Here is a 22,590-nt window from a genome sequence, read left to right on the forward strand (position 1 = left end):
GATAGGCGGTGAGGGAGAAGGCTCAAGTGTCAGGCTCACACGTGTGTGTGTGTGTGTGTGTGTGTGTGTGTGTGTGTGTGTGTGTTAGAATCCCAGTGGGTGCTGGGGGTGGGGGGCACGGGGGAGAAACTGTTTGCTCTGGGTAACAAGGGACGCTTGGCTTAGGGTAGTGACACATGAGCACTGCAGAGAGTGCTGGCCCAAGGCAGAGTTGAACAGATTGTTCAAGGCAGAAAATACCAGTTTGGGGGTTAAGCCCATTTCCTGGCAGCAGAAGGGGCGGCCTCTGCTGTTTCACCAGGGATCAGGACTTGGGGTCCTCGCCTGGACTGTGTGAGGTCAAGGTGGAATGTGGCTCCTGCTCTCACCCAGGGAGAAGTGCTGAGTACTGGCGTGTGACCTGTGATGAAGGAACCTATTCGCAGGAGGCATCCTTACCCCACCGCCCTTCTATGAATAGGAACTGCAAACTTGGGTCACGCATCATGAGTGCCTTGGTGGCCTCAGGTATGCTTCAGGGCAGCATTGCCCAAAGTGCAGCGTGATTTTTTTTAAAAAAAAAAAAAAAAAAGCGTTATAGTGATGAGCTTAATACAGTTTTCTTTAGTACAGCAAATACATGATTTAAAGGATATGAAGGTTTGGGGGGGAAGTTAATAGTCAAATATGTATTGATTTAAAGAAAACTGTTAAGCAAATAATAATAGAGACCACAAAAATGTGACGATGTTATGCAAAAGCCAGGTGTTGGGAACACTGCTTTGGGGCCTGGAAATCTTCCTTTCCATCTCTCTCTAACTCTTAAAAGGTTACCTTCTTTTCAGAGCCCACATCTTCTAAGGAGTCTTCTTTGACTAGTCTATCTGCTGCGGATTCTTCCTCCCCTGGAATCCCCTAAGACCCCTTGTCTTTACACCTCATTTGGTACATGAAGTACCACCTGCACCTTGCCCAGTACCCCTGTGTACACCTCCTGTCTTTCCCAGACCAGACCCTGCAGGTCAGGCCACCTCTTCTTTCATTTATATTTTCCATGGTGCCAAGAATAGGGCTTTGCATATCATAGAGGCAAAAAAAAAAAATAATCTGTGGATATATCTTTTTGTGCATATAAATAATAAAATATTCCTATTATGAAAATTATGCGAAGAAGCTTAGGCGTTCTCTGTCCACAGTTATAACCACCAGAAGCAGGAAGCCACCAGTGCCCTAGAAAAGCAAATCCAAACCTTCCTGGTGACGTCCACTCACCCATTAATATGGCCAAACCGACTACAGAAAAGGGTAAATCCACCGAAGAGCATCCAGGAGAAGCCACACTGTACTCATGTTTCCAACAGGGCATGAAAGTATTTTCCGACCCCGGAGTATATCACCTTTGTGATCTCAGAGCTATAGGAAATGCCTGTGCAAATATTTGTTGGATTTACCTTTCAAATGTTCTGGAGAAGATCAGGCTGTAAAGAAACAAGATGACACCATGGCTTCCTTCCCCTTTGAACTGTTTGGGAGGACAGAAAAAAAAAATAAAAATAAAAAAACCTGTTTGCCTTAAAGCAATGCAACTATGTTTATCTCTAGGCATGAATTCAAGGATTTATAGCCCAAGAAGATTTTTTTTTTTTTCCTGAGCTGCTAATAGGATGCTGCCCTGGGTCATCTTCACTCTCAAATGCATTCTTCCCTGTTTCAGATCTGTCCAAGGCACGTCATTCTCTTGCTTTTTGACCTGTTTTTCTTCCTTCCACTTGTATCACGTGAATCAGGGCTACCATGTAGTAGATCTTTCCTCTCCATTTTTCTGGCCTCCATCCTAGCCCAGGCCTGCTGTGTGTTCTCGGCTGGCCCCTCTCCCAGCCTCTCCTCGGTCGGGGTACCCTTCCCTCCTCGTTGCCCCCGGGGGGAGCAGAGATCCTCTACAGAAATAGCTTTGGCGCTAGACAGGTCTAGGTTCAAAACCAGCTCTACTCTTATTCCCATTTACTGACTTGCCTGAGTTTCAATCTCCTGATCTGCAACTACAGATACATGGCAGGTTTGTTGCAAAAGTCCAATGAAATCAGGCACAGTACCAACCTTAGTTCTTGGAACGCGCTGGAACGACAGCAAAATTAGTATCCGTCCCTCTTTCAGGCATGTCTCCCCTGTGTCTTTTCTTGGCCAGGTTCTATTTCTGCTTACAAGTTTCCAAAGGTTCCCTGTGGGCTCCAGGATCAGATCCAAATTGCCCAACCAACGTTCAGGTAGTAGGCCTTAGCTTCCCGTCAGTGCTCCGGCTGCTGAAAAGTAGCTCTTTGGCTGGCTTTCAAGGTTCCCAGGGTGAAAGCCACTCCACCAGAGGCACAGGAGGGCCTCTACTAAAATGCAGGTGCTTTCCCTTTCCTGGATTAATTTGTGCCCTTCACGCTCTGTGCCCTGGCAGGGGCAGGACCCTCAGGCAGGAGAAAACATTCCAGCACCACAGGAGCCAGACAGGAACCCGAATGGGTGTGCTGCAGGGTGTCGGAGAAACGAGCAGAGGTGGGGCCTGAGGCAGACTGGGGGCACTGGTGTGTTCGTTTCCTGTTACGACCATAACAAACCCCACAAAGTTGGCGGTGTAGAAACAACACAAATTCATATAGTTTGGGACATGAAGTCCAACAGGGGTGTCGCTTCATGAGTTTGATTCAAGCTGCTGGCAAGCCCGTGTTTCTTCTGGAGGCTTGATGGGCAATGCTGTTCACTTCCTTTTCCAGCTTCTAGAAGCCGTCCTTATCCTTGGCTCATGATCCTAAAGTGTGACCCTACACCGCGACCCCTCTTCTCCCTCTGCTTCCCTCGCCACACCTCTTTCTTCCCCCCCACCCCGGCATCCACTTTCTTTTATAAGACTCCTCTTATTAACTGGGACCACCAGGAAAATTTGGATCAACTCCCTATTTCAAGATCTTTAACTTAATCACATCTGCAAAGTCCTTTTGCCAGGTGGGTGGCATCATCCAGCCTCTCTGAGCTTGCCCAATGGGAGTCACCGCCCCCATGTCAGCTAATTTGAGGACATGCCGGGAGATAGGCCTAGGGCAGCCAGATTTCCTGATTTGCGGGGGGGGGGGGGGGGGGGGGAGCTACAAAATCCAGAGTTTTGTGTGGCATCTCCTGATTGTTTTTGACAGTTGCTGAGTCAAATTTTTAAAAATACAACGCTGTGTGGGCTACTGCTGCAGATCATGTATGATGGGTGTATTAGTTTCCTAGGATTGCTGTCACCAATCACCAGAAATTTGAATGGCTTAAAAACAATAGGAATTTATTCTGGAGGCCAGCCATCTGAAACCAAGCTGTCAGGGCAAGGCTCTGCTCTTGCTGAAGGCCGTAGGGAAGGATCCTTCCTTGTGTCTTCTAGCTTCTGGTGGCTGCTGACAATCCCTGGGGTGCCTCGGCTTATAGGATGCACCACTCCAGCCTCTGCCCGCATTACCACATGGTGCTCTCCCCGTGTCTGCATCCAAATATCCTTCTTCCTCTTATGACAATAAAGTCACTGGATTAGAGCCGACCCCAATCCAGCATGCCTTCTTCTTAACTTGATTCCATTTGCAAAGACCTCCTTTCCCCATAAGATCACAGGCACTGGAGGTTAGGACTTGAACATATCTTCTTGGAGGATGAAATCCAACCCATTACAATAGGTCCTACCATTCACATGTAGCCCGCAGACCTCTGGCTTGATTTCTGTCTCGAGATGGGACACAGGTATGGGACACAGCACTGTGCATCTTGAGAGTGAATGGGCTTTGGTAAAGGTCTGGGATGGGGGCTCATTCTAGAGTGAAGTCCCTGGTCGGGGTGCCCTTGAGAGGAGCATCAAGTGCCACCCTCACTGAGGAACTGCTGCCCACGCTTCCCCAGAGTGGCTTTGGTGACAGTTGGCAGGGGTCTGTTTGACCAGGGTAGCTCTTGTGCCACGCTCACCCACACCACATGGTCTGCCTCTGCTTTGGGCCTGTTTTACTTATTCTGGCTTTACTCTTAGTCTTCAATGAGGATAGTTGTGATTCTCGACTCTGGCTACACTGAGGAATCGCCCACAGACGTGCGAGTCCTTCCTATTGCATCAGACTACCCCAGGTCTGCGTTGAGGAGATAGAGGACTAAGAGGAAAGGGTTTGTCTATTTTTGCTGGAAGCCTTGTGCCTCACGTGGTTCTCTCTGTGTCACCCCATTAGACATCTCCTGCCCACAACAGAGAGTCCCTAAGCAAACTTCTCACTTAATATTTCATGTCAGGTCTTTAAAGTCTATCATACAGCTTTTATCAGTTTTATAACGAGGCTGTAACAAATAACCATAAATTTCATAGCTTAAATAATACAAATTTTGGAGCTAACACAGCACTGCATGTTAACTCTGCCGGAATTACAACGAAAAACTTGATAAAACGAAGTACGATACAAATGTATTATCTTACAGTTCTGGAGGTCAGGAGCCCAAAGTGGGTCTAACTGGGCCAAAATCGAAATGTCAGCCGGAGGCTCTAGGGGGGAATCTGTTTTCCTGCCTTTTACAGCTTCTAGTGGTCCTGTCCGCCTGCTTCCATCTTCAAAGCCAGCAGTGGCAGGTGCCACTTTCCTCATGTTATACCCTCTGACTTCCTCTTCCACATCTAGGGCCTTTGTGATTAATTGGGCTCGCCTGGGTGATGCAGAGTACTCTCCTTATGTTGAAGCATTGTGCAATGCACAGAATTGCCAAATCACTATGTTGTGCACCTGAGGCCAGTATAACGTTGTATGTCACCTATACTTAAATAATACAAGCTTTAAAAATGGAAAAAAAAATCAAGTCCGCTGATTAGCAACCTTAATTCCCCTTTTCTACGAAAGAATAAAATTCATAGGCTCCAGGGGGTAAGGTATGGACACCTTTGTGTGTGGGGTGGCATTGGCCGGGGGGTCTTTCTTCTACCTGCCATACAGACCTATGAGACGGTGGGGGAGGTTGGCCTGGGGTAACTGGTTTAATCAAGATCGTGTGGCCAATGTATGGCCACAAGTTTTCTGCCTCTATAGACTTTGGAAGGAACGGAGCAGTGAGTTTCGTAGAACACATCTCCCCCTTCTGTATAATCCACAGTTGTGTGGCTTCGTGGTTACCCTACTAATCATCCTCTTTTACCTCTTAGGGTTCTGATTCTTTAGAAAATCAGTACTCATCCCTTTCCACTGCAAAGGAATCTTTAAAAGGCACCTTAGATTTTCCACCAACACTGTCCCCACCTGGGAGGTGGGGAAGTTCCACTGCCAGGAGGACATTGCATGGAAGGTGCTGGTAAAACAAGGTGAAACGAGGCCACCTTTTTCAGAACAGAAGTCATTCCCTTGGAGTCATTTTGGCAATTTAGACCAGGGCTTTCGTTGTAAGGCATTTTTGTGTTTTATCCATCAGATGAGACAAGGCTGCTTTGACGTATTCTCTTCCCACAAAAGAAATCTTGGCATATGCCCTCTATAGCATTATTCTCTGGGTTTGATTAGCCAGGGACAAAGAGGCAATTGTGAGTGGCCTGTGTGTGAGCTGGCCTCTTTTTAGGTTGTGGGGAGGGAGAGGCGGGCTTCTCTTTCTCTCATTTGGCCTTTCCTGAGCTTTCAAAATGACCTGGTTTTCTTAATAAGCATCATTAGAAATACACTTTGTAAAAGAAAGAAGATTCCTGTAAGATCAGTTCAACATAAAGGAATTATCTCAACACTTAAACACTTACACATTGTAAATGATCATAGATGAATTTCTCAGTGGCTCCTTTCTCTACAAGTTCAAACAGCTGGAGCTATAAATCAGGAACAGAAGATAAAAATGAAAAGGAAGATGAAAGCTACATCTATGAGATGTCAACTTACGGCTATTTCCTCAAGGAAGCTTTTTGTTTCATTGCAAAATCACATTGCTAAAGCCTGACGTTTCGTCTTACACAAGGCCGTGCAAAACATACATAGTGGAAGTGAATGACCTGGCCTCACTTCTACATTCCTTAGTTTTAAGCCAATATGATATCTTGAGCAGCAAAACCATAAACATGTTTTTCTCCTGATAGGTAGGACTCGGGAATGTGTAAGACAGTGGATGTGGAAATGCAGCCTGTAATGATCTCAGGTATGGGATAATCCGGATAATGATGAATTCTGGAAGGAAAAATTCACAGCAGGAGTCTCCTCTCCCCTTAGGCCGCCTGGATCACTTACAACCCTGGTCGTTACCTCCTTGGAAGATGCCTTTGGTCACATCGACACTTCCAGGAGCATCGATGGGGCTCCACCTTCATTTCCATGGTGAGCCTAGTACACTCTTTGGCTTCGTTGGCCCTTTATGTGGCAGGACGGACAGGGGTGCACTCACTCGCTCAGTGAAATCATCTCCAGGATAGTCAGGGGTGGAGGTGACATAGGTGTCCTCAGTGACAAGGCAGACGGTGGCCTTCTCAGCTGCTCCTGCAGCCCACACGATGCTGGCCAGCGCCGCAGCCAGGGCTTGCTCTTGCTCCTGCTTGCTTATGGCACATAAACTACAATGCAGAAGGTTGGGTGGGGAAACACTGGCATCAACAGTCACCTAGCTGAACGCGAGGTGCCTCTACCTTTCTGAACACCCGGTGGGTCTCTTTGGTTCCTTCATCAACTACGCCGTGAGAACGTCACGGGAACTGGCATCCTCACAGCAGCATATTATTTCTGTGGGTGATCTTAGCCAGTGCCACCCTGTGAGTCATCCCACCTCTTGTGACCCCACCAACTGTCCTCTCTCCCGAACTCCAGCAGAGACTGAGCCAACCTTTTTAACCCAATGACAGGCCCTTTGCAAGTGTGACCCCAAACAATCCTCCCAGCATTATCTCCCTGTGTTATTGTGCAAGCCCACTGGCCTCCTTGGACCAGTGACCTGAACATACATCCTACGTTGCCCCTCCACAGCTTTGCTCATGCCAAGGTGTACCTTTCATTGTCTGTCCCGCCTGCTCATGTCTGTCCTATGCCTCGCTGGAGGCCCACCTTGTGTTGTCCTTACTGACTTGTAGCTCACACTTGCCTGGCATCACTGTCCCCAGCATTGCTCTAAGTGCTTCATACATGTCACCTCATTGCATCCTCCCAAGAACCTCGTGAAGTAGATACTACAGCTACTTTGCATCTTATTTTATTTGAAAGATTTTATTTATTCATGTGAGACACACACACACACACAGAGGCAGAGAGAGAAGCAGAGGGAGAAGCAGGCTCCCTGCAAGGAGCCCAGTGAGGGACTCGATCCCAGGATCCCAGGATCCTGACCTGAGCAGAAGGCAGATACTCAACCACTGAGCCACCCAGGCGTCCCTGTTACTCACATTTTAGAGGCGAAGAAAGAAAGAGATGTTGAGTAATTGTCCCCCCCACCCTGCCCCGGGGGGGTCATTCACCCGGGAAATGGTAGAGCAGTGATCTGAAATCAGGCAGGCTGGCTCCTGACTCCCTGCTCTTAACCATTAGAGTCTATGGAGCAATCCCAGTCTGATAGGATTTCCCAAGACATGGGGGCCAGTCTTTACATTGTAGACCTCTACTGTGCCGGTTTTCTAAATATTTAACACTGACAACTGTTGGAGAAACACATGATTGGGGTTCATTAAGGAACTCAGTAATGATTTATGTATATCATCCTTCTAGCCCTGCGGTGGTACAGAACTGGGCAGCAGGGAGTTCCATACTCCAAAACCTAGTCTGAGGAGGTGGATGAGAATAAACCAAAGGGCTAAGACAGCCCAGAAGAGGGAGACAGCTTTTGACTCAGAAGGTTCAGGAAGTCTTCATGGAGCAGGTCTCGGATAGCGGTTCCTCATCACCACATATTTAATATTTAAATTAAATTTGCATATCAGGTGCTGTGCGAGATGCTTTATGTGTGGAGCAAATGTGTGTGTACTTCATCTGGATTCCCCGAGGCCCCTTTTACTTACTTGGTGGACACCTCCCCCAGCTGCTCTGGGGGATGGCTACCTGTGACTCCTACTTTTCAACTCTCTCTGAAGATCTGGGACCACCTGGCCTGGGAGTGATTAGGAGCTATGCCTGCCTTTTGAGGGATGGCTGAAAGCCAAAGGCCGACTGGGTGGGAAGCCCAAAGGCCCCACTTACTTCTTTGAAAATGGGGCAGCTGAGGCTGCGGAGCTCCCATGGGATCAGACCAAGGCTGCGCATCACTGGACACCGCATCCCCAGCTTCTCCTTCCCTACCCTGCATCCCTCGCTCTTACAGGTTCCTCCTGCGGGCTGAAGGGGAGCGAGTCTTGCCACCCCAACCTCTTTGGCATATTGATTATTTTAAGCTGCTTTATTTTTCCTTTTTTAACTACAGACTTCAGAGAAGGTCTGAAAGCTCAGTAGAAGTTACCCTTTTGCAAAAGACATTATAAGGGAAATCGCCATTTGTAAGGGTATCTCTCTCACTGGAAGAGGGGGGTGGCTCTAAATCTCCAGAAACTTCTATTGGTCAAGAACGCAGGGATGTAAATCTGCACAACAACCTTACCCCTCGTTTGCTCTGCTTTTCCTGGTAATCTCCCACGACGGACTCCCCTCCCTCAGCATCTTCCTTGGTCTTTAGCCAAAGATGGTATTTCAGGTGATGCCTTTGGCTATTCTGGGGAGTTACTCTATTTTCCTGGGTCTCTCCCATGTATACAGGATGTATACATGTCATGAAACTTATGTTCGTTTTTCTCCTATTAATCTGTCCTCTGTCAGGTTAATTATTAGACCAGCCAAAGAAGCTAGAAGGATAAAAGATTTTTTTTTTCTCTCTCCAACAAGGCATTCCCTTCATAAATCACTTGTATAAAGAACTCCCATCTCTGGCTCCGCTTCTCAGGAAACTGGCAATTCATGATCTTAGAATAAATTATACATTTAGCTCCTGCTTTGAGGGATAACTCACCCTGCTGAAGGCAGATACACACGTTTTACTTATTTTTATTTCTTCTAATATCGAGCATAGAGCTTTGCACACGATAGGGGTTTATTGACTTCTACGTCAAGTCATATGAACTGATTTTCTTAAATTGGCAACTACCAAACACTATACTTGGTCAGCCTGGTTAAATAGGAGAATTAATCCTTCATTTACCAGGGTTTCTAAAAATCAGCCCTTTTGTTCTTCCTTGAAATTGTTAGTCTGGGGCTTCCCATCAAATATTGTCAAGTAAGCCCACCTGAGACCAGGTGCATCATTTTACCTGACAGGATGGTTTGCAGTGGAGCATAAAAACTGTCAACATTATTCCTGCAGCCATTGAGAGTGGCTTCAGAAGAGTCCTCCCCAGTCACAAAATCCAGTCCCTCCAGGAGAACCAGAGCCACTTTGGTCTCTTGAGGCAAGTCCCCTTCCAGAGCCCCCCCCCCCCCCAGGGGATCTTCCATATTGACTATTTGGCACATAAAGGTTCTCCTGAAATGCGTAACTCTTTCAAGTAGTTCTAGGCCTCTTACCTTTGAAAGTTGCAGTCTTTTCCCTTCCTTGTAAACAACAAGTATTTGATGATAGATCCTTGTACAGCCATCTGAATACTCCGGGCACCTCCCTGAAATGGGGAAGGTGAATACTGTGAGGCATGTGAAGGCTGGGAGCGGGGCTCTAATGGAATTCCTTCGGGGCCAACATGACAAAGGAGAACCCTTGGAGATGGATGCTGTCTATTCTCAGCAGCCCTCTGCCTCCTGGGGTACAGCATCCCTGAGCGTGGCAAAGGGACACTGTGTTATATAGACATGGGGCCATGGTCAGATGCCATGGCTGGGCCAGAATCTGCAATGACCAGCTCCTTCGTGGAGCCCTGTAGACTGGCACCTGGGGATGCGTGTCCCCCTCCACCCTTCCTCTACCATGCTCCTGCTTCATATCAAACTTGTAGATTTGTAGGATGCAAGGAACTTGTTGGCTAGTCCTTGAAATTCTGTGCGACTGGTAACTGATGACATGAATTCCTGAGGTTTCAAGCAAGACAGAAAGAAGCTCCTGGGTCTCCTGCTGCCTTCTAAATCCTCAGGGATACTTCGAACTTGGAGAGAAGAGCAGGAAAACTAGAATTGGGGAGGGCGGGGTGTATGGGGGGGATGGGGGGAAGTTGAGACTTTGCTACAACCCTGGCAGTAAGTTTATAGTTGCAAACAGTCTCTTGTCATTTAAGGTTAAATTTTAAAGTATATTAAATACGCTTCTAGAAATGATTGTAATGAAAACATGCATTCCTGATGGGTGAGGATGGAGGGAAACATGGATAGGGAGTATGGGATTAGAATATCTAAAAAATTTTGCCTATTATTACCTTTCCTACTTCCAAAGCGAAAGCCAGGTCAGAAAAAGGATCGTGGAACCGGAAATAGGCCTTTTTCCAGTCATGGCTGAAGACATGGATGGTATTGCCAAAGAGGCTCTGCCGTAACTTCTGAGAAGAGGGGAAATAAATGATTCAAACAAAGATAATTCTTCTTGGACACATTCCTCATAAACAGCCTTAAGTATGGTGGTGAAGTTATGGAGGGAGGCCCGTCCCCTTCCTTCATTCTGGTTTACATGTTACCTTATTCCCCTATCTTAAGTGTAGAGTCGTGTGCAAAAGAATTACACCAGGTTCCCTTAGACTATTTTTTTTTTAAAAGATTTTGTTTATTTATTTGAGAAAGCACAAGGGGCGGGGGTCAGAGGGAGAGGGAGACGCAGACTCCCTGCTGAGTAAGGAGCCCAACATGGGGCTTAGTCCCAGGACCTTGGGATCATGACCTAGGCTGAAGTCGGACGCTTAATTGACTGAGCCAACCAGGTGCCCTTTGACTATTTTATCCTGAAGGCTCAGTGTGTTGACTTTGCACCCTGTGGTCCCCAACCAATTTTTGTCCCTGTGTCTGTCTCACCTTCCATTGCCAGCCATGTCTCCCTTACGCCTTGCTGCCCACCGCGGGCTGCTGCGCTGGCCCTCTGCCTCTTGTCCCTATCTATATCCATGACTCTGCAGCCCCTACCTCTCCCATCTTTGAGTCTTTCTCTCTTGCTCTAGGAAAAAGAAACAGGACTCTGCATTTCTAGCTTGAGTACAACATTGGTTCCAATGACACTAAACAAAGCATTCTCCGTTCTCTTGCCCCAGAATCTTTAAGGTTTTCCTGGCTACTCTATAGCGTGTTGAGATTAGAGAGGGTCTTTTAGAGCTTCCCAGAAAAAAAAAATAATCCTTTACAAACCAAACACATGAAAAAAAAAAAAAGAGAGAGAGAGAGAGAGAATCCATTCATGATCAGGGACATATAAATTGTTTAGCATGCGCTTGGCCCTATTTGGGATATAGAGAAATAAAAAGTCTGATACCCCACAACTATGTATAAGATAGAAAGTGTGAAGTTCCGTGAGCACAAGGTAGCTTGAGAGAACAGAGGAAGGAGAACTTCTGACTGAAGCACTCCAGAAGGCTTCAGGGAAGGGGCGGCATTTGAACCAGGCTGGCAAATGGCATCTAGCGTTTATTGAGCATTTTCTATGCACCAGGCATTGGCCTAAGTGCTTTATATTCATGATGTTGATTTAATTCTTTGAGGTAGGTACTCTTCTTATCCCCTTTTCACAGATAAGTACTCGAGTAAGTTACCCAGCTGGTAGGGACAGCTGGGATTTGCATCCGTTGCTCTGCTTCCCTAGCTTTAAGTACGCGCCATCCTATGATCGCTATCGTTTTTGCGTGCCGGTCTTTATTTAATTAATATTTTTTCACTAGCTGGAGCTACTCTTCGATAACTTCAAAAACATCTGTTTAGTAAGGACACTTCATATCACATCTTTAAGTAGGAATCAAAATCACTTGTCACGTCTTAAAAAAAAATAATGGAAATAAAACAATGTTCGATTGACTTATGCTAGGAACCGTTGCCTGTGAAAGCTCCACCTAAGCTGGCATTCTTTTTAAGTAATTAAGGAAGCAGGAAGTGTGAATGAGGTGTCATCCCTCACAGAGCCTTTCTCCAGGGTCTGCCTGGGTGAGGAAGGAGCTAACTTTCCCACAAGGTGCCCCAGTCTATGTAATATGGCACTTAATGACGTATCCCTAAAAGCACTCATGCTCCAGCAGAGGCACATGTCTCACACTTTGGGACAGACCACACATTGGCCTATTGCCTATAACAGAGGGGAGAGGAGGCAGAGAAGATCTGCAAACACATACACACACACACACACACACACACACACACACACACACACACAGAGTACTCAGAGCGTCCTGGGATAGGGAGTGGTTCAGTGCAACTAGGAGACTCTGCGGTGTGTGCACGTGTATGCATATCTGTGTGTGTTCCAGAACCGTGGTACAGGAAGTCTGTGGAAGTTGAGACTGGAGAGTTCCGGGGGGCTGATCCTGGAAACCTTAATATCACATTCAGGCGTTCAAAGCCAACTGGAGGATGTGGACAAAAAGAACATGCAGCCCAATTGGTCCAGAGCTAAATGGTTTCTAAGAAAGAGATGCAGGAGAAGCCTGCATCTGGAATGCTCTTCCCCTTGTGGGACCAGGGTCTGCTTCTGTGGCTGGAGTTTATTTCCTGGCCATCTCTGCTCCCACTGTCGAAAGAAAAGATTGCCTCTACAAAGAAATAGAGGCAGGTGCATTTCAGCATGAGCAAGGGCCCAGAAGTGCACTTGAAGAAAAATAATTTGCCTGGGGGCACCTGGGTGGCTCAGTCGGTTAAGCATCTGCCTTCTGCTCAGGTCATGATCTCAGGGTCCTTAGGATGGAGCCCTGAATTGAGCTCCCTGCTCCTCGAGGAGCTTGCTTCCCCTCTGCCTCTGCCTCTCTGTTTCTGTCTCAATCACTCCCATGAATAAAATAAAAATAAAATCTTAGAAAGAAAAAGAAAGAAAGAAAGAATGAATGAATGAATGAATGAATGAATGAATTTGGTGTCTCAGGGTAACAGCAAATCAAGGAGAGAGAAGAGAAGGGCGTAGAGACTGCTCTTGGGAGACACAGACCAGGTGTGTCCCATGGCCAACGGGCCACCAACCACAGGACATCCCCAGGAAGAGGGCTGACGATGAAATCGAGTGTTTCCCTGCCATCAAGGCGACACAGCCCAGAAGACAGACCGAGCACCCCCCACTCCAGGGTTGAGAAGACGACGGGTTCCACTCCACGCTGACCGCGTGCCCTTGGACAGTTTGCCCCTCCTAAGATTTTATTGCTTATCCTGACAGGCGGAGGGGAGGGGAAGTGTGTAAATGTGAGAGCCTGAGACTAAGAAGGCTTAGAATTCAAATTCACTTAAAAAAAAAAACAAACCTCTGGAAGTCTAAACAAAGTCTTCCTTCTGTTGCCAGGTACCACTTCCAACTTAGGGAGTGTCACCAGCCAGCCCGACTGGGGTGGCCCTCTGGGGCCAGCCCTCCCAGCCAGCGTGACTTAGTAAAGGTGACTCATCTTACCTACGTTGACATTGACCTTCATAAGGAATATTGCTTGGACCAAGCCCGGCCTGCTAGACTCAGGAGAGGTGTGGGTCATCGTGCTGCCGGCTAACGGGACGCAAATGGTGACCTAATGAATGACCAGGACGATAGTTCTTACTTGGCACCCTCAAGCACGGTTCTGAGTTCTTCTCTTCTCCCCTGATTGGTTTTCTAGAATTTGTAATGAATGCCTCTCTTTCCTGATCGGCAGGATGATGACAGTGGTGAGGATCGTTGTCTGACACGCTCACGCACACTCATGCACTCACGCTCACGCACGCTCACATGCCCACGTTCACACATTAAGTAGCATGACTTTTTGAAGCTTCTTCTCTAAACCTTTTCTTGCCTTAGGAATTACCAGCTCATTACGGGATCAGAGTTTAGAATTAGTGGGTCCAAGGAAACATTACTCTCCTCGCCCGTCAGGTGGAGTGGTAGACGCTTGGCCTGGTCACGTTCACCATGGATTCCTCAGCATCCAGGGCCCTGGCTGGTATGTGACAGGCTCCCAGTAAGCATCGGCCGAATTTTCTAAAAATTGAATTTGGCCCTTTCAGTGTACAACAAAAACATCTGGGGTGCGGAGCAGCTGCGTGTAGGCCCAAGGTCAGCTCCCTTGTAAATGGCAGCTCCAGGCCCCAAATGCAAGCCCTTCAGCTTGTACCAGTAGAGGGACCACAGGGACCAGATGGCGCCCTAGGTCAGGATGATCAACCTGAGGAAAGTTGAAGACAGGGACTACTTACAAAGACGTGGGCTGCATGGGGGGCGGGGACCCAGAGGCTAATGGGGCTCCCACAGCCAGCAAGAGCATCTCCCCTAGACCTGAAGGGGGAGTGGAGGGGGAACCACTCTGGGGAGAGAGGACTGGCTTTCCCCTAGCTGCACAGACCCTGACTCCTTTCCAAATCCTCCCTCCAAGCTCCCTCCAGGTTCCTTCCAGGTTCCCTCCAGGCTCCCTCCAGAGCTCCCTCCAGTCTCCCTCCAGAGCTCCCTCCAGGCTCCCTCCAGGCCCCCTCCAGGCCCCCTCCAGGCTCCCTCCAGGCCCCCTCCAGACTCCCTCCAGGCCCCCTCCAGACTCCCTCCAGGCTCCCTCCAGACTCCCTCCAGGCTCCCTCCAGAGCTCCCTCCAGGTTCCCTCCAGGTTCCCTCCAGGCTCCCTCCAGAGCTCCCTCCAGGCTCCCTCCAGAGCTCCCCCCAGGCTCCCTCCAGAGCTCCCTCCAGGCTCCTTCCAGGGCTCCTTCCAGAGCTCCCATGGGTCAAACTCAGGAGGGCTCCAGGAGAGGAGGGAGCCCTGTTGATGGAGTCCCTCCAGGTCAGTTTTGGCAGAGGGCCGGGTGGAGAAGGGTGGAGAGTACAAGAGGGGCACCGGGATGATACCTACTGCCCCACACTGGGCTGCTTCCCTGGGAGATTGTCCAGAACAGTGAATGAACCAAGCAAACATCCACTGAGGTCCATCTCCTGGCCAGACCTTCTGCGGGGGCACCAGGCTGTGCTTCCCACTTCCAAAAAGCCTCACCCATTGCCTCTTAGGCTCCAGGGAAGCTCCACTCACCTGGGTCTCCACCAGAATATAATATGCTCCTGCTGGGTGGTGTTGCAAACACCAGGGGCCTGCTTATTGGCTGCTGATGAAAGAGGCTACAGGAATGTGTTCAGGGCTGGGTTCTGGAGAAGGGCCTGGTTGCGGAGGAGGACGGGAGAGTGCCCTGGAGGGAAGGCAGGCAGTTTTGGGGTGAGGGGCGGAGAGGTGCAGATGCAAGAGCGCAGAGGAGGCCGCTCACCTTCTCTAGTCTCTCCCAGGCCAGCCGCCTTGGCCATCATTCCTCACACCTCATGCACCCTAAGATGTTCCGTTGGGGAAAGGAAGAGGGCTGTAGTCTTGGAAACGGGTCACAAAAGGGGAGAAACAGGAGGGCTGGCATGCGCACTCCCCCCCCCCCCCCCCACACCTCCTTTCTCAGCAGATTTCCAGCAAAGAGTGTGTGGTCCCAAGTCAGGAAATCCCACGCATCCCTACCCCAAACAGAGGAGGGAAGAGAGAAGGGCCCAATGACAACAAAAGGCATCCTCAAGTGAATATTAGGATTCAATAGCTCTGATAATTTGCCAGGCGGCTGCACCGCCCACCCGTCCATTAGACTTGGTCAAGCTTCCAAACCAGCTCCCTGGAACACGCGTACTCAGGATCCAAGGCTCAGCAGCTCGAAATCCCAGGGTGTGTTTAATTAATGCTACTGCTATTTAAAGGACACACTATCATCTGGCCCACACAATGGGAATAAGTCAAATTCATTTTTTTTTTAAGGAAAAAAAATCAATTATCTCCACTTCTGGGACTTCCTTACCACTCCATCGACTCCGGATCAGGCTCTAGCCGTCTGATTCTTTTGTCCCCCAGGCTTTTCCAAAGGGAGAGAATTACCTTGGAAAAGTCACGGGGGAGGTCTGCAGTCACATCACGTTTGTGTTGGTGGATAAGTGGGGGAATTCAGACCCAGGCTCTCTGGCTTCCAACAATATACGGAGAGACTGGAAGGCTTTGGAAACATCTGCGACTGCCTTTCTCCTGTTTTTAAAGTTTCTACATGTGTTTTTAAAAATACATCGCATGTTCACATGGTTCAAAATCCAGAGAGTACAAAAAGGTACACTGAGAGGAGACTCCCTCCCACCTCTGTCTCCTTCCTACCCCACTCTTTCCCTCCACCGTTACATCATATGAAGGCTTCTGGAATTTCTGGGAGCCCAGACAGGCAAATACCGATAGAGACTCATGCTTTTCTCTCTTTTTTTCTTTTTTCTCATAGAAAAGGTAGTCTAATTTCCGGATATGTGTAAATCCTACAATGAGGGTCTTCATAGAAATGCATCACAGAGCCAGGAATACATTCCTATTAGAGATTGCTCGTTAAAAACATTATCTTGGAAAATGCACACAGTTGCCCTCGCTTCCGGTTCTACGGCACAGTGTAGACAGACCAATCACTGAGGCTGGAGACTCTCACGGGGTCACACGTGCATGGCCTGTCTTCGTTCCCTGAGAGGCTAGCCATTAACTGCACACGCAAGACACGGGTCAAGGTACCAGCCAGGGGCTGTGAGGCCAGTGAGCAAATGCGGCGTCTCCTGGGAGCCTGCTGACCTGTCTTCCTGTGACATCTGGCATTTGAGCAAGGGAGGGAAGGTGGATCGAGGCAAAGATTTGTGATAATAAGAAAGAACGGCGGGCCTCGTGGTACATCTGTACTGCAAGGATGACAGGAAACTGCTGCTCTGTAAGGCCAGCGAAGATGCGTAGGGTAAAAAGGAATGTGGGGCTTGGTCCCTACAAGTGAGGATGTCCCCTCTGAGGACCTTAAGGGAAGCCTGTATTCGGGGTTGCAAATGCTGCAGTCGGGGCCAATCCAACAAGCAGATGGAGACGTGTGGTTTCCCCAGAAGGGGTTCCAGTCCCCATTCCTGCCTGACCCTGTGTGCAGCGCACGGCCTGCCGCAGGCCTGACTACAGGGCAAGTGTTAGTGGCCTTCGGCCAGGTGACCAGGCTGGTCCTGGGTGGTTTCTGCAAGCTTGCCCAGGCGTAGGGCAGCATGTCCTCAGGAAGGAAGTGCTTCCTCCAATTCTTGTTCTTAGGGCCCCCCAGGAAAAGTCTCTGCCTGAGGCTCCAGAATACAGTATGGAGGCTGAAGAGACAGGAGGAAAGTCCTGAGGAAGAAATTGCCCTAAGAAGCCCCGAGTCCCACTCTGATTGAGAGAACTATCTTGTAGGCAATTTGACGGAAGGGATCTCTCACCCTAGCTGGTCCTTTCCCTTCCCCCCCTGGCTGGACCCATGGCTTAGTGCCCCAGTGCCCCACCATGCCTCTTTGCCCTTGACAGCTGGGCCTTCGGACCATTGCCAAGGCATTTGGCTCCAGCCCTGGCCTGTTTGACCCCATGAGATGCTGCTGGTTTGCCCCCTAGCTGGGTCTCGGCCTCAGCCCTTTGCCCAACTCCCCCCAGCAAGTTTGGAATTGAGCGAATTGTCCCTGGGACCAGGAGATTCCAAATCCACTTGAATCCTCAATGTCAGCTTCTTTTCAACACTGCATGTTCATTGGCAGCCCCAGAAAACATTTCCTGAGATGAGCCCCTTGCCCCAGGACCAGGCCTGGCCCAGGTGTCCCACCGCCCTCCCTCCCTCCTGCCTGTGCTGGGACAGGGCTGGGACCTGGCTTCCTGGATGCTTGTTTGTGGCCCTTGTCACCTGCCCTATCTTACCTTATGTAGTGATTATTTGAACTTAACTCCCTCACTCCCTCAAAGTTAATCAACAGACCAAGGAAGTGAATGGAGAGACTCTCCGAGTTTGGGAGGAAAAGATTGTTAACACCACCGACGTCCTTGAAAAATACCACAAATAAGTCATTTTAATTATATTCTCCTTTTACCAATAACAACCGTCTGTGGTCTTATCTTCCGTAATACTCTCACATGACAGCAGATAAGATTCCCCAGCCTTGTTGTTTGGGGAAGATTACATTTCCTTTCATATTTAATTGACAAGCTATACTTACCATGGCCATTGCCAGGGAGATAGGGAAGCCGCCTGATTTTGAAGAGATGATAGAGGGTTTGGGGATAGAACAAAGGCTGCTTGATGGCAAATGTCCTTGTCCTGTGGGCTGAGGCATTCCCGGTCCATCTTCAGTTTCATTCCCAGATATATGGTTGCCTTCATGATTCTGTGTAAAATGCCACCGCCAAAAAAAAAAAAAAAAAAAAGAAAGAAAAAGAAAAAAAAAAGAAAAAAAACCCAACCAAACAAAAAAACCCAAAGCAAACAGAGCTGGTGATGACTTGTTTCCGCCCCCCCCCACCTTTTGCTCTCTTTCTCTCGGAAATATCAGTGTTCAGAAAATACTGTCTCCCTTTTAGAGACCTCTGAAAATTGTGATAAATAGCAATAAAAGAGTCAGAAAAATCCCAGTGTCTGTGTCAAAGGGTTTCTCCTAAGTTTTACATGACTGGGAGAGGTTAAATGTAACTATGGAAACATAATTAATGCTATCAAGACCTTGACTTGAAATTATGTTTAGAGAAGAATGTAAATGTCGCTGTCTCTTGTTTTGAGAAGACAACATTTTATAAACAGTAAATGAACCTTCCAGTGTCTACGAGGGATTTCTCACTGTGTGGTTAACTGGCCCATAAATGAAGTCGGGTGACCTCCTTTTAATTTTCTCTGATTCCTGCTCCCTAATAAGTGAGTTATAATACTTTTCGTCTTTAAGAAAACCACCCCCTATCTTTAAGAAAAAAACTTATTTTTACTCTTTCTGACCGATTCTTATGGCATTTAAATATGTTAGTGTCAAGTCTCCCTCCAATTTCTTTGACTTCTATACCGATGCCGTGAAACAAATCTGCCCCGTTGGTAGCCGAAACATGAAGGAAACTGTCTCCTTAGTTTTCTGGATTCCTAGAGGCCAAGATGTTTTCTTATCTCAGAAACACAGCCTCCAAGTTGCAGACTACTGCATTCCGTAAATCAAATGGAAAATCTTTACATTTGTGGCGATGGGTTTCCCTCACCTTGTATGAAGCGTAATTTGACATTTATTTATTTTTTTCCTTTCAAAGATTGTTTTATCTTTTGAATATTCTGTTCTCCCAAATGGTAGCTATTTCCACTGAATACTTCCAGGACTAAAATGGAACCATTATCTCTCTGATTCTAATTTAGACTGTGGTTACGAAAGTTTTAGCACAAATAAGGCTTTTGATGACAGGTTACTTGGAGGAAGATGCCTTAGCGTTAACAGTTAAAATATTAATAATTCAGCTGTTTGATCATATCATATATTAGTGCCAAGAAAATCGCCCTCATGTTTTGTGCTGTGTTTGTTCAGAGATTGAATTAATACCTGAAATACCAAGTTCACTACTTCGTAACCTCGGGTTACAGAGATTTAAAAAAACATCGTTCGTCTTATATCATATAACAGATTTTAAAATGCCTTGTAACCCCTGAATTCAGTCATCTTTCCCATTTTTGAAAATGATGAAGGAAAACAGTTTTTCAGAAGCTGAATAAAGATGATAGCTACTTTCAAAATTACTTTTCTTCAGGAACGCTGAAGCATTTGGATGTCAGAATCTAGTGTTGCTTTGCACGTGTAAGAACTCTAGATTCTAATATTACTTTTTTCTAAAATAATAACCATATGGTGTTCTTAATGACGAAAAGTACTTAAAAGTGGGAAGAGATTTTTATGGAGAAAAAAATAAAAGGAAAGCAAAAGAAAAGATTTCAACGGGCTTTCTAGTTTTCTGTGTTCGCACGCTAAATGCCGGGTGCCTGAGTGACATTATGTGCATAGAATAAATGCCGATTGTGCCGTTAATGTGATTGTTTGAAGAAGCAACCAGAGGAAAACACATTGGTTTTGAGAAAAGTAATTACCTGAAGAGTTGTGTTATTGGCTCCCAACCTGTAAATGAAAGAGGGAACATCAAGTAAATGACTCCCTCTATTCAACCCTCAAACCTCCTCCAACCCAACCTTGCTAGCAAAGTCTCTCTCCACACATGCTTATACCTGGAGCATCTTAAATGTAAACCTATAATGGAGACTTCTCACGTAGCGAGCATAAAAGCTGATTGCCTGAACACCTGAAATCCCTCTGGTTCTAGAGAAATGAGAACACAAGGACATTCTTACCGATGATAACTAAAGATTTGCCGCCATTTGTCCAGAAATGAAATTTTCCTCCTTATCTCCTCCAAATCCAGCTCCTGGGAGCATTGTTCCTTGTCCGAGACTTGCATAGTCCTCTGGGTGATGTGGCGAACTGAAGAAGGGAGTTGTTAGGTTGGGAGAAGAAGGTCGGGCAGTGGGGAAGCCAGGTGCTGGCTCTCTGGACTGGGCCAGCTGGAGTGCGGCCCCTACTTTTGACCAGCAAGGAGATCACACCAACACACTTGCTGCTCTGGGCTCTCTGAAAGGCCCTGCTCTCAGATGTCGATTAAACTTTCATTGGAGGTGGAATACTTTGTGTATTGCTGTTCCCTGTATAGACGCCATGAATGTTTAATCCAAGACCCAGATTTATAAACAAAAGGATTGCAATTACTTCTCAGCATCAAAACAATTGGGATAATTTAATTGACCAAGGATACCATCCTGGTGGAATGTGAGAGTAGTTGATGCCATCATGCTTCTGAGGAAGTGTTTGTGGTACAGAGGCAAAGGGGGGTAAGAGCCATCCTGTTGATATCTAAAAACTGCATCGACTACTGTTGGATTATATGTAGGCCAAGGAAGAAATTGGCCAACAGATGTTTGGCATCGAGTTTAGTACACAGAAATCTTGCAGACACTTTGAAGAAGGACTGGTTTGATTTGTTTCAGGGAGAGGTCTAAAATGATGTCATGCCCTATTGGCTGAATGAAATGTAGCTGCGATAACTGGCATAATAAAGAATATTCCTGTTGTGATGGGTAATTTTATGTCATCTTGTTAGGCTACATAGAGAGCCCAGTTTTGGGTCAAATGCCCATCTAGATGTTGCTGTGGAGGTGTTTTTCTTTTTGTTTTGTTTTTGTTATTTTTTTTTTTAGATGTGATTAACATTTAAATGGTAGGTTTTGAGTAAGATAGATATACTCCAAAATGTGGTTGGATCTCAACCAATCAGGTGAAAGCCTTAAGAAAGACGAAGGTCTCCCGAGGAAGAAGGAATCTGCCTGTCAATAGGCTTCAGACTCAAGAGTGAAGCATCAACTCTTCCCTGAGTCTCCAGCCAGAGAAGTGCCCTGAACGTTCCAGACTAGTCAACCTTCACAGTCACGTGAGCCAATTCCTTACAGTCAAGGTCTCTCTCTCTCTCTCCCTCTCTTTTGGGAGGACCCTGAGTAATATAAAAGTGTTTATCAAAAACAAATACCGGCGACCCATAGAAGTTTTCTTGTCTCTTCTGATTTGGTGGAGTATCAGATTTGAGCCTCAGGAGGTCATTTTCTCTTTGAACATTTCTGATGACGAGTTTGGTAAAATCCTAAGAGGGGAAGAGGCGAAGAGGCGAAGAGGCTTTTTGGATCTATCATGACTCGCATGGCCGGGGCTGAGGAGATTGGTTATATGCAACATGGCAGAGACCTTGAGACACAGCAAGTCACTAAGTAGACCACAGGTGGATTTAGGCGTCCACGGTTTTGCTTTGAACTTCTCTACCACCAGTTTCTGAGATGAACTTTTGGTGGTCGTAGAACCAATTCGTATTCACAAGTCCCATCAACTTCCATCAGATTTCACATTTTTAGTGTCAACGTAAGAGGCATAAATGACTCCTTTCTTTTTTTTTCTTCTCAAACCATAAATCCTTTTTTTAAAACCCTTACTGTCCCACTCTTCATAATTTTATCTTTCTAATAGTGGCATTAGTATTTAATATTTATTGGGCACTCTCAGTATAGAAAAAAAATAAGAAATTATGTGATCCTTGTTCTTGAACAATATAATGATGAGAAATGTCTTATCTTGGGTTTCCCTATTTAGAAAGTCATGAGAAAAAATAAATTCCGCGTCTGCCATTTCAATTGTTTAGCAATCCCAGCCCAAGAAAGGAGAGTCGCTAAGAAAGCCTTTTTCTTAAGAGTCATTCTTAAATCTGCATATTTTTGTTTGTGTCTCTGTCCTATTTTACAGAAGATTCTGTAAAGGTAGAAGCATAAATCCCAGCGAATAGACAACTCACAAATAAACTTCCTGTTGGGTTTCATAAACATGTTTTGAGTATTTCCTATGTGCCAGGCACTTGGAAATGTCAAGGTGAATAAGATGAAGTTCCTGCTCTCTCTAGTGGTGGAAACAGACACCAAGAGAGGGAAACGCTGTGAGAACCCAGGCTCCGCAGGCTGTGAGTAGGTACGCAGGAGGCAGGCAGGAGAGCAGAGTGGGTAAGGACGTGGTCTCTGGGCCCAGACTGCTTAGTTTTGAATCATGGCTTCACCTCTTGCTACCTGTATGGCTTCAGACAAGTTATTTAATCTCTCCATGCCTCAGTTTATTCATCTGTGAAGTGGGGATGCTTTCATATCTTCA

The 22,590-nt window shown here is 46.9% G+C and overlaps 1 protein-coding gene across 1 annotated transcript in view; it reads right to left on the reverse strand.

Annotated features, from left to right (window-relative positions):
- Nucleotides 1-20,314, reverse strand: part of MINDY4B (MINDY family member 4B) — a 35,324-nt gene extending 15,010 nt beyond the window's left edge. The window contains exons 1-8 of the mRNA XM_041733653.1: nt 20,208-20,314; nt 19,950-19,977; nt 18,061-18,228; nt 10,334-10,453; nt 9,498-9,589; nt 6,376-6,541; nt 5,744-5,809; nt 1,431-1,501 (exon numbers count right to left, since the gene is read on the reverse strand). Of these exons, the coding sequence (XP_041589587.1) occupies nt 1,431-1,501; nt 5,744-5,809; nt 6,376-6,541; nt 9,498-9,589; nt 10,334-10,453; nt 18,061-18,228; nt 19,950-19,977; nt 20,208-20,314 (818 nt within the window). The remainder of the gene's footprint in view (nt 1-1,430; nt 1,502-5,743; nt 5,810-6,375; nt 6,542-9,497; nt 9,590-10,333; nt 10,454-18,060; nt 18,229-19,949; nt 19,978-20,207) is intronic.
- Between the last annotated feature and the right edge of the window lie 2,276 nt (nt 20,315-22,590).

Source organism: Vulpes lagopus, chromosome 19, assembly GCF_018345385.1.
Source record: "Vulpes lagopus strain Blue_001 chromosome 19, ASM1834538v1, whole genome shotgun sequence".
NCBI lineage: Eukaryota > Metazoa > Chordata > Mammalia > Carnivora > Canidae > Vulpes > Vulpes lagopus.